The sequence below is a fragment of the Perna viridis genome, chromosome 10, assembly GCF_037379345.1.
Source record: "Perna viridis isolate PV_CMFRI_1.1 ecotype Kerala chromosome 10, ASM3737934v1, whole genome shotgun sequence".
NCBI classification, from domain to species: Eukaryota; Metazoa; Mollusca; class Bivalvia; order Mytilida; family Mytilidae; genus Perna; species Perna viridis.
The window spans coordinates 11,388,291-11,400,776 of NC_142454.1; the positions used below are offsets into that span (position 1 = coordinate 11,388,291).

General features: G+C 30.7%; 1 protein-coding gene across 6 annotated transcripts; it reads right to left on the bottom strand.

The window, feature by feature from the left end:
- Positions 1-531: 531 nt before the first annotated feature.
- Positions 532-8,418, bottom strand: LOC148604519 (uncharacterized). Of its 6 annotated transcripts, none has more exons than XR_015916209.1 (12): positions 8,334-8,347; positions 7,870-8,110; positions 6,512-6,779; positions 6,072-6,236; positions 5,509-5,652; positions 5,111-5,143; positions 4,224-4,277; positions 3,858-3,905; positions 3,490-3,534; positions 3,168-3,254; positions 2,807-2,863; positions 532-614 (listed from the first exon to the last, which is right to left on the bottom strand). XR_015916209.1 is itself a non-coding variant. In XM_088550962.1 (12 exons), the coding sequence occupies exons 2-11, from the start codon at positions 7,893-7,895 to the stop codon at positions 2,545-2,547; spliced, it is 864 nt and encodes a 287-aa protein (XP_088407088.1). In that variant the 5' UTR covers positions 7,896-8,110; positions 8,334-8,347; the 3' UTR covers positions 532-614; positions 2,519-2,544. The 6 variants fall into 6 exon arrangements, 5 of the variants coding, with proteins under 5 accessions (XP_088407088.1, XP_088407091.1, XP_088407089.1 ...); XM_088550962.1 differs by lacking the exon at positions 3,168-3,254 and adding an exon at positions 2,519-2,574 and having other exon boundaries at positions 4,230-4,277; XM_088550965.1 differs by lacking the exons at positions 3,168-3,254; positions 7,870-8,110 and adding an exon at positions 2,519-2,574 and having other exon boundaries at positions 8,334-8,418.
- Between the last annotated feature and the right edge of the window lie 4,068 nt (positions 8,419-12,486).

The window sequence follows — 12,486 nt, forward strand, 5'->3', positions numbered from 1 at the left end:
CAGAGCCCATATATGCCTTTTCAATATGGAGTATGCAGTAGAAGCTAAATAGCATTGCTTTGCTTGGCTTTTTGTCAACTTGAAATAAGAAAAAAATATTGTTAATATGTCAGGAAAAAACAAACTCAAATAATCGATAAAATTCATTTTGTCTATGTGACGTTTTTCCTGGATGTAATTTTACATGCACTGCACTAGATATGTGGAAAGCAGATTATTGTTTTTCATTCTTAAACAAACAACCTGTTATGGTTAGCTGTTTACTTCGAATACAACTGTATATGTTTTTTATTTTTATTATTTTTTTTTTGGTAGTTGAGACAATCCATCATTTTGTATTTTCATTTTTCAGATGTACAGATGCGTAACGAGTTATTGATTGTGTCAGTATTTCTACTCTTATATACCCATATATCAATTCCGCCAATAGAACTAACTACTCTAGCTACAATTGAAGTAGATTATACATCAATTTATTTGTATCATCTCGTCAGTATAACCCTGACATATTAATAACAACAAAACGATGAATTCAGTTCACGAATTATGTTGATATTTATTTGTTTAAAACTTCATCTTTCTCTGTGAAACTGTCTTCTGTCATCCTAGATGATCTACAAGAAATATTATATTACCGTTAAAACTTCCATCAATTTTAGCACCCAAATATAAATGCATGATCGATTGTATTTCATGTTCTTTGAGTATAGGTAGAACATAAGTATCCAATATCAAAATGCACAGTACTGGCTTGGCGCTTCATTGCACGTAACACGTTAATATCTGGAGTTATTGAAAAAAAATACTTAGAAGCATAAAAAAGTTATTAATGACTGGTATAATGAACACAATATCACATCTCTTTTGTTTTTGGTACAATTTAATGGCGATTTTAGTCGGAATGTATTAAACGTAACAGATTTGGCCTAAAACGTCACACCAGAGGAGATTGGGATGACGACATAACTTTCAACCCATAATTTTGAAACTGTTTGAATTTAAACATATTTTATTGTTAAAGACAATTGGATTGTACAACTTATCGATGCCTTCTCCTAATATATACATTTGAGTGATACATACTTATGGCATTTACAATACATAGTATTATTTACGAAATTACTATAGAGACAAACAAAAATGTAGTGACCCATAAACATAGATGCATGCACTTGGGATTAAGCATGAATAAAATTAGACCGGGATATCGAAAAATATTTTCTCAAATTGATTGTATTATGTTTAAATAAGTTGAATTTTTCAAGACACACATGCAGCAATGTTGCAGTGGAACATGATAAAAATAACCACAAGTAGTGTTCACGATATGCCCGATGAGCTTAATGTAACGACATTATATTACTCACGTAAGAACCGCCTAGTAGCTTCAATGAACGTTTGAACATAACTAAAAATCAATGAGTTAAACTCGTAATTCAAATTATCCAAAATCTCCAAAAAGCAGAGTGTTGAGACAAATATTTGTTCCTAGACCAGTCAAATTTTTAAAAAAGCCTGTTTCGTTACATAGTAAAATTTGGACAGACGAGAAAAAATTTTCTGCGTCTTCTGTCAAAGCTCCACAAGAACAGCTTTTATCAAAAATAATATGTGCTCTAAATAAGTCGTTTTTCAAAGCACTACACTTATTTCTAATTCGTGCGTGAGTCAAATTCATGAATCGTTTACCAATGAGGTCAAACGGTGGTGGCCTATTAATAGCATTGTTATTACGATATTTTAATTTTAAACGTAATTTAAATATATCTGAAGAAGGTGATTCTCGTAAGGAGATATCCAAATTGTTCTATAGGCTCAATGTAGCTGGCAAAAATGACTGTTGATACAATGAAAGTCTAGTTGGAGGGACGCTATAATTTCGATTATTGCGTAATGTATACACTGATATCTCAGATACTAATGGGGAAGTCAATCTGATTTATATTCAGGACAATGTCCATTAATCATATTGTACAACAAAAGAAGCTTTAAAATAGAAATATTTTGTAAGTCCATATTAGTCATATTGACAAGTGTCTCCTCATCATTGGCTACATGACCAATAGAAGTGTCATCTGCAAATAATCTACAAAGCCCAATCATACTATCAGAAAAAGAAGAGGTCCTAATACAGATCCTTGTGGTACACCAGCATACAATGAGCCTATGGTTGATTTCCATCCATGAGAACAACCCTTTGTCTTCTAGATTCTAAATAACTATAAAGCCACTTTAATAAATTACCCTTGATACCATATCGTTCTAATTTAAAAATCAATCCCTTAATCCAAACACGGTCAAAAGACTTGCTAACATCGCAAAACGTAATGCAAGGGTTTCGACCAGAATCTAAAGACACCAAAATTTCATGATAAAGTTCAATTGAAACTGTTTCTAATGTGAATTGAAGATAAACCCCAACAAACATGTGATTAATAGAATAAATATTTTGGTGTCATTTAAATACGCATTTAAGTTCATTGAGGTAACATATTCAGTATAAAATTGAATCGCTTACTTTTTTTATCGTTTTCACTATTTGACTCAATTTCGAAAAAAAGTCATCGTGGCATCCTACAATCCAACTGAAGTTTTTTTCTTATTATAAACTGTTCATGTGATAAATAATATCTGTATTGTTGACTGAAAAAGAGGCACTGATCGTTACGCATTTATCGTTTCGATTGAATATAATAAAGTTTCTAAAATTCATAAATTAAAACCTATAGTAATCCCAAATGGTCTGTTTCAGTGAAATAGATGTAATTATGTGTACTTTATTTCATGATAAAGTTATATTACTTACTAATGGATTTGACCATCTGTAGTCATATTGTTCTGGTGTTTCAGGGACGGATATATACTGTAATAATTTTAAAATTAAGATGTATAGAATTTTGAAAGGGCGAAGTTGATTGGTTACAGTAAATTATATAATATAAAAGAATTTAAAAGACAAACGATCATTTATATCAATAATATATGTACATGAACGACAAGAAAAAAAGAAAATACATTTTGACTATTACTTTAATTGTCGCTATGCTTCAATTCTAAACTGCAGCTCAGTGTATGTCTTATTAGTATCAGTATGATTCTTGAGTTTTGTAGCATTTTAATTGAGGTGAACAATTCATAATTGGTCGCATATTAGAAGTATATCTTACAATTGGGTTCGTCCACCTAATTTCAGTTCAATATGGTGTTCCTGGGGCACACTGATATAAACACAATCAAATATAGGACAGGGAGAACTATTATAAAATAAATGCATACAAAATATTTAGTTATATCATTATTCTATATGCCCTTTGAAATGGAAAATCTTGAATAATTGTGTAGTGGAAATCTCAGTATAAATTTTGTAAACACTCCAAGTTTCTGGGATAAACAATCCTTTGCATTAGTTAGCATGTATATAGTTGTTGCTTAATGTGTTAATGTTACCAAATTAATTTCAGGATAATTTATATGTTTTATTTTACTTACCGCAATCAATGCTGAATCTGTGTCGGAGAACATTTTATCATTAATCTACAAAGATATATAATTCTTTCTTAGAAACAATTTAAAATTATGTTGAAGAATCACTGTCTGTTCCGAAAAATTTAGATAAAATCATTTTACGAGTAGTTATTTGCAAGAGAATCAAGACGCAAATCGGTATGGTGTGATGCAAGTATATACATGACAATACAATATTTATTATGCATTATCCGCTACAATTAAGCCCAAATAAGGTAATAAGAATTTTCGCTAACGTTGCATACATTTATTTCAACCTTTACATTCATGATTATAAATAATTCTTTCGTTGTTTCAAGTCATGTATGGCAAAGAATTTTTGTTATACTTACCCTGTTGAGTTTGACAGTGCATGGTTTTAAAGTAATATCCTTTCGTACCTTTGAAACATAAACAAATATTTTATCTGAATATTTATGCATGAAATCAAGCCTTCAGTTAAATCAAAACTTTGACATAAATGCGAGATTTAAAGAACATGCATTACTAAATTCTGACTAAGAAAAGAGAGAGAAAAAAACAAAACAAAAAAACACGCACACACACACGCACATTTTGTCCAGCAGCTGAATAATTGAGGTTTAAAATATTTAGATAATACTATATGAATTTTAGCAAAACAAAAACAAATCTTATAATGTTTTAAGTAATATTTTGATATGTCCTCTGTGTGTGTTGTAATTTTGTTCTTATTTTACCTTCACCTTAAATGGGCTGGCCTCAGATTCTGTGTCTGTTAGCTCTGGTATATTCTAGAATGTGCAGTTGAAAATAATAATGATATGTTTTTGCTGCATTATGTATACAAAAAGTTCACATTGCATGTCACAATATTATGAAAAACCAACTATATCATAGCAATACATTTCTTTAAAATATAAATATTGATGATTGCTAAATGAATCAAACAGATGCCTTAAAAATCAAGTTCAGTATTATGACGGGTACCCTCTTTAGTTAGGTACTTTTTTCATAGGACTTTTTTATTAGTTCCGAAAAAAATATTTTAAAATTACCTATGTTGTGAGTGGAAAGTTTGATTTATTATTAATTAATTAGTTAAAATTAAATAAGTTTCTTACTGGATTTTTCACTTTCAAAGCACGCCCCTGAAAAGATGGATGTATTCCTGTCGCAACCCGTGATACATTGTTGTGCATATGTAAATATATGGTAGCAATAGTTTCCCTATGTTCAAGACACTACGAAATTATTTCAGATGAATTGCAACCGTTTCTAACTTTCATTAATATAGTTTATAATTTTGTAACGTTGTTGAAAAGGTTAAAATAAATATTAAGATGTATTCACTAATACCATACTGAAAAGCAACAAATATCGCATTAGGGTTTTGCGATTTTAATTTTTATTTTACACAATTATTAACTGTAGACTGCGGTTCATTTTGCAATTGTAACTTAGTTTATTCAAGTTTAAACATTTCATATGCTGTCTGCATTCATTAAAAGAGAAAAATAAAACAATAACATCTTTAGATGTCATATAAATTTTACATACCAATTTTGATTAGTAAATGACATTTAACATTGATCATTTTAACAAATTTTCATTTGAATAATATTACCTGCTCTTGGCTCCCAGCAGATTCCGCCGCTTTCTGAATAAAAAAAAAATGTATAGACTTATTTTTGTAACGTTTACTCTCTCTCCTTGGGTCGATATCAAATGTCAAAAGTATCTAAAAAGCCCATTGTTTCGTAACTTTTTAAAGTTAACCAATGATTATTTATTTGTTCGTGTTTAACGAAACTGCACAAATTGCATGGTACAAAATACATATTCTAATTTTCCTTTTTTATTCAAATTGTTCGAGGCCAATTAAATAGAAAAACTATTATGTTACTTGAATTGTATCTATATGCGTAATGGTAATACATAATTGAAATGTTGTATTCTGATAGTATAATAAAAAATCAGCCATTTTTAACTCATTTCAATCTTAAAATATCTGTTATTTCTTGCCTTATAATATATATGAATCCGGTCCAGGACTGTGTGGCGCTGTTCAGACATCATACTTTTGTCATAATACTTGTCTGCTGTTTTTATGTCATGGGCCATATGTTTGGCGAGGGCACTTTGTTCACTCCTGCGATCTCCCTGAGGCTGGATACAGTTAACTTTCGGTTTAATGATGCAGTTCAATTCGGCAATTTCAAACCACTTTCGCCTTCCATTCCTTTTTTTAATCAATTTTGACATCGCATGTGTGCATATATAATGTATGTGAATGATATACATTGCATTGTATGACAATATTTTGTAGAACCTCATTTCAGTTTGCATTAATAAGGATGATGTAAAACAGTTTTTATATTGTAAAAAAAAAAACATTACATAGTGTTTACAATAATGCGGTTTTTTTTCAGCTTGTGCAGAAATATAACTTGCTAAAAGATGCAAAGATTTTCTCAAATGAAATGCGTACTACAACCATGCCAGCATTTCATAACGTTTCATAAATGTAAGTTTTTCTTAATTACTTATCGAGTTGAGACATGCATGCCTTAATAACAATAACTCACAGATGGTCTTCTTTTATCACCCGACTGTGTAAGTATCAAATTGCAACAGTTTTCATGTGCTGGCCTCCACATATGTCTGGCAAATAACTTTAGGTTTTCCAACAGGATCTTTGACACGTAGATCGGACATCGTTTACCCGACTTTGCTTCTTTATGCTGTGCAACCTTTAACGCAAGGAAAGAAACTTTCATTTACGTCAACTATGATCATGTTTAAGATCATATGTAAAGTATCAATAGTTCCCCTGAATTCAAAATGTTTACCACTCAAATGATATGAAAAGTAGACATAATTTTATTTTTATTACAATTCTTATTCACGAATTGCTACATCAAAAATGGAATTATTAAAACCAATCCAATATTTTGTTTTATATATAAATTAAATGACTGCTTAAATAGATACATGGGGAAATTGGAAATCCTAACTAAGTACTTACATAAAGCTCTGCAAAACCATTATCGTTAACCTCGGCTTTCATCACAACGTCTCCGTATAAGTTTACAGGATCCCCTGCCCTCTTGGCATTTATAAGGAGGGTTTGGGTGCACAGGCAATCCCTTACAAATAATCTTTCCTGCAATGTGCCGCCATCCTCAATATTCTGAAGAATTGAATATGCTCTAAAGGGACGGGGTCCATTAAGGTATGCCCCTATCATCCATGGCGCAAGCCCTCGAGTACCGTCATCAGCATTTGTTATACTTCTGTATTAAAATGATACGTTCAATAGCAATTAGCAAAATTATTTCTATAACAGAAGCCTCAACGACCATAATTATGCCAAAAATACAGAAACTCAATGACACCACTAATAAAGCATCAACTATCAAAGATATTGGTTTGATAAACTGTGTTATAATCTTTATAATATTTCGTCGCTTTTATAGTGACTACAGTAAAAGTTGTTCAAGTGTTTGCAAATGACCAACTGCTTCAACACTTTATATATATTTTTGCACTAACAGTATAACAAGCGTAAAATGTTTCGATTATATGTTAGAACCAATTTTACTAGTTCATGAGTATATTATGTTTCTTTAAATTTGTATCAATTCCATGTATTTATAAGTAACTGGTATGTTATTCATATTCATCATTGTTACATGCAAAGGTATAAAATGTCGTTTTAAACATGAACTTCCGACATGAGCGTTTTTTCCAAAGATGGGCAATATGTTTCGTCTAAATGTAACTTTTACATTCATGACAAATACATATATATAGCCTAGCTGGCCGAGTGGTCTAGGGCGCTGGACTTAGTGCAGGCGGTGTTGCCATAGATGTCACAGCGGTACGAGTTCGAGTCCCGCGGAGGGAACGACAGAAATTTGCTTCGCAAATTTGACAGTTCTAACATCGTTGGGAATTTTTCAGACCCTTCCATAAGTTTACGTTGTGTATATATATATATATATATATATATATATATATATATATATATATATATATAGATAGAAATAAGTTATTGTTTTGTGAACTTTCTATATGACTTTAAATAATAATCGTACCTTTGGACCTATCTTGTAATGAAACCATGAAAAATATTGACGTATAAAATGCTTCAAGGCATTAAATGGATATTCCTGTATATATCATGGTTGTCCAAATTAGGAATATAATGATTTCATTTTAAGTTTTTTTCTTAGTTTGCATTTAGTTTAATTTGGCATCCTATGTATTGTTGTTATTTGTAAGACACTTTTGATATTGCAATTCTCTTGTCACACAATACGTTGAAGAAGTTATTTATCTACATTGAGAAAAATCATTTGAACAGGACAAAATCTCAACAACCTGTAATCTGCCATGACTTTGTCCATATAATGGCTTCACTTATGGCCTTTAAATACTCATTTGTACGTCTTCCCAGATTAAACACTCGATAGAGATGTAAATCCATTCTTACATTCACAGAATCTCAATTTGCCAAAGGACAATTTTTTTTTCAGTGTAATGCCGTGCCACATGCCTTGGTGGTGCATCGTAGCCCAGATGGCAGCTCCATCCATTTTCCATGTTTTACTTGGTTCAATTTCTAGCAATTAAAACAATTAGTCAATTAATTGTTTGTCCGTAATGTTTAAGCTGATAAAACCGTCCTTTTAGACTTTAATTTAGCGAAAATTAGGAGAATTTAAGTTTGGCTTAACCGTAGTAAAATACAACAGTATTGAAGCAGTACATAAATTATCGAACGAATACATCTGACATTTTAAAAGATTAATATGTTATATCATTTCGAATACAGTAATACTCACAGTTACAATCTTCATCACTCTCAGCATAACTGACCCGCCTCCTTTTTTTTCCCTTTATTTTGTCTCTTTATTTCTTGTTTTCTTTTCTTAATGGAAATTAACTTGTATAAATTTAAATGCTTTTTACATTGGAATTGAATATTTCACGAATACTAAATGCATTTAAAAAAATAATATTACACATTTATTAAAGAATATTCATGGAAAATGCTCTGTAGTCTTATCTACATGTAACGAAATCACTTATTATCAATGTGGCGCTTCGCTGTATTGATTTTTGATTTGAAGATCATAAAAGAATAGGATCTAAAAGCATGGCGTTATTTACTCTTTGAAAAATAAACAATACAAGAAGGATGAAGACGAATTATGATGATTACCTTTTCTTTTCCACTTTCTGGTAACTTGGTTTGTTTCTTATTTAATATACTTGCCTAGAGATAAATCTTAATTTCAGAGATACGTTTATGAAATAATGTTTTGAATCAATTTGTTTTCATGTTGGATGTTATTGTTATAAATGGGTCGATTCACGTATAGATTCAAGCGCCTCTCTTTTTCATTTCATTCTGTTCACTGGCGAAGACGATATTGATTAAATGTATATTATTTTGCAGATTGTTTATATCGTTGTCAGAGTTTGCTGACATTGTAAATTAATAGCCTAATTAATTAACAAAGCATGACCCAAAAATTTATTTAGATACTTAACATCGAAAGCCTATCAACCTTACTCTGGTAAAGTGTTTCCATCTCTTTTCTTGGTATAAAGACATTTTAAGCCTCGGTTTTCTCTTCAAAAGCATTTTGCATAAGCCTTATAATACAAAAAAAGTTGAAAAAGCATAAAATGAATATATATAAATGATTGCATACCTAATAAAAAAAATGCAACGCATGTAGTAAATCACTATATGTTTGATTACAATGATTTTGTTTTGTATTTTACAAACAAATTTCATACAAAAATCATGTGATAGACTTGAAAGCATAATCAAGGAAACCAAGATTTTAGAGGAAATTAAACGAATATAATCCAGGGACAAAGACCAGACATGAAGTACAGACAAACATAGCAAAAAAGATAAACTTAACTAAAATAAAATAACAAGCAACTAAAATAATACATATAGAGTAACGAACACAAGTGAATGATCCATGACTCCACTAAAACCTGGGTGCATGGACCAAGTGTTATTTAGACAATAAACCATGTAGAAAGTCTCTGATAGACTTTAAGCATTTATGGATTCATCTAAAAACAAGCCTCTGTACTAAAATACGAAAACAAGCAATACAGAACGAAAATCTTGTATGATAATTACATGTATATTTCGCAATTTAATATGAATAAAAAGTTATTTACGATAGATATCTTGGTCTTCAATGACAGATCTCATTTATCTCAAATATGTTCTTCTAGAGAATGTTTCTGATCAATCATGTATTTTCAGGGGAATAATTATATGATAAACATATTTATATAATGCACCCTAAACACAATTACAATTGGGATCCAATGAAGAATAGTTGTTTGAAGAAAAAAGACAGAGAGACAAAAATATGATAATCAATCTACTCCTGTCGAAGCCTCATATCATTGTAATTCGAATAGTCCTCAATAAAATATTTGAGGAAGGTAAATATTATAACTTGCAAATTTTATAGTTACCGGAGTATTAATTTATACGAGGTATGGTATTGGGTTACATACATTGATGGCACGTAGTAAATCACAAGTATTTGTTTATTGATAAATTGATAAAAAAATAAATGTAATAAAATGATAGATCATATCTGTAAGTGAATTTCGTTAACGTATATGCAGAGCAACTATTTCTTTTCGACTGGTAACTTCTATAGTTGTTTTAGTATAAATCTCAACGAGGTTTATAATCTCATTAATAGCCCCGGATTTAACACATTGACGGCAAGTAGCAAATCACAGGGACTTATTTCTATATAAAGTTATAAAATATTACCTTTATACAAGCCATTGCTTGTAGTTCTATATAAATATATAGAAAACACTAAAGGAAATCATAGAGCATTGCATTCTAAATTTCAAGTCTAACATCTAAGTTTTTCAGATTATTTACAGTTGTGAATTTTAATGGTTCCTCTTCAACTTCACTAACACATATGAAAATGTGATTATGATAGTAAAGCTCGTGCCAACAAGAGCGCGAATATATACCAGTCCTTGAGGTAAGTACACATAGGTTATGTAAATGCTTTAACAGTGATTTAGAACTATTCAAATAAATAATCTTACCGTGGTGTAATGGTTAGTCTGTTGAATTGTAAAAGAATATTGATACCAATGATGGTTCGATGTTCATTAATATATTTATGTTTTATTATTATCATTATTATTTTAAAATTAATATTGTAATATTTAAGAACAGTAATAGGACTTAAAAAGTGGTTTGTTTTTTTGAAGTGTTGAATTTTTATATTTTTTTTTGTATATTTTAGTTCATCAGCAAGTGTTGAGTCAAAAGTCGATTATCCCCGATTAGCTACCTTATAGCAGGTAGCAAATCAAAACAAATTAATTTGGTTTCCATTTGTGATATTGACTGAATTATGTTGTTTTGTCGTGTTTTACTGAGCTTCCTTGCTCCTCAAACGTGTTTAGGATGATTTGTTTTCTTTTTATTGATCTCACCACGTTCATTTTATTCAAATTTCAAAACTAGCAATTTAAAACAGGTTGACACGCACTACAAAGAATCTAAAAAGAACACATGGAACACAAAACAAACCTATTAAAACGTAGAAATAAACAAAAGAAAATAAGCAACCCGGACTTCATTTAACACTGGGAGCATGTTCCATATGAAACGGCTAACGGGGAAAGTCTAACCGTATCGCTCGGCCATTCCCAACACTATTTCTAAATTTATAATTTGTACAATTTACAAACTGATAAGTTTCTGTCCGGCTGTTTCGAAATGGCTACTTCATATGAGAAGCTATTCCACTAAAAGAAAACTCTACGTGTATTTGGAGTAAGGCTTGCTTAAAATTATGCCATAAAGCCGCTTGACCTGAGTTCGATCAGACATGTTGCATCTGTTTTTAATAATTTATTAAAGCGCCAAGTACCAAAACAGAAATAGGTCCTCGACATTAATTACATGAATTAAATAAGTAAACAAAAAAACGAAACAAAAAGCATAGATTTACTAATCATGAGCGACTTAAGATTTTCTTCAAGCATACGACCTCGAATGCAATGCAACTATTCGAAATCAGAAGGATCTAACATAAACATGGAAACGTGTTTATTGTTCATAACAACCCCAATTACATTTATTCAGAGACAAAAAGAAAACTGGGAAAAGACAAATACTTCCATGTGTTTTATTATCTTATTATACCACTTTATTATCTTAAGTCGATGAGCTTTATTATTGTTGCAAGACTATAGCCGGACTATACACCCTTATATGACAGGTATCTCTGATGGTACACGGACACGCTTGCCCATCCCAGACATCTGACGTCACTCCATTTCATTATTATGGTAGTTCATTTTGCAAGTGCTTTATTTTCTTGTCAACAGTTGTAACGTGTGACCTATTCTATTTGGTTAAAAAAAATGTTTAGGTCATATTTGATTCCTGTTTGCACGTTCAGATAACTTTCAGAAATACTTAAATTATGGCATATTTGGATTTTCCTATTGTTCCATTAGTGGCGCTTTGATTTGTTTGTTGTATTTTGAAGACAATATTCAGTATCATATAAGATATCATTGTCTACAATCTGCATTTAGATTGGTCATATCATTTAGAAACGCTGACATGGCATTGGATTCCCCCACGATGGTCAGAGAAATAGTTTGAGACCAGTTCGTGAAGTTGATAGAACAATTGGAAATTTATGAGAACTTAAATTGACTAACAGAACATTAGAGTCAAGAAAAAACAAGGAAAATTAATTTATTACATTATCATAAGACACAATATGTACGCATTACTTTTGTAAAATTATGGAATAAAATGTAAAAAAAAATAATGGATATTGTGAAACTTAAAACAAATGCACCTACGTATAACATAAATCAAAAGCAGTAATCATTCAGAACATAAGGGGGTCAACAGGTGTATACACACCTTTTAGCAAGCCCAAGGCCCGAAAGACC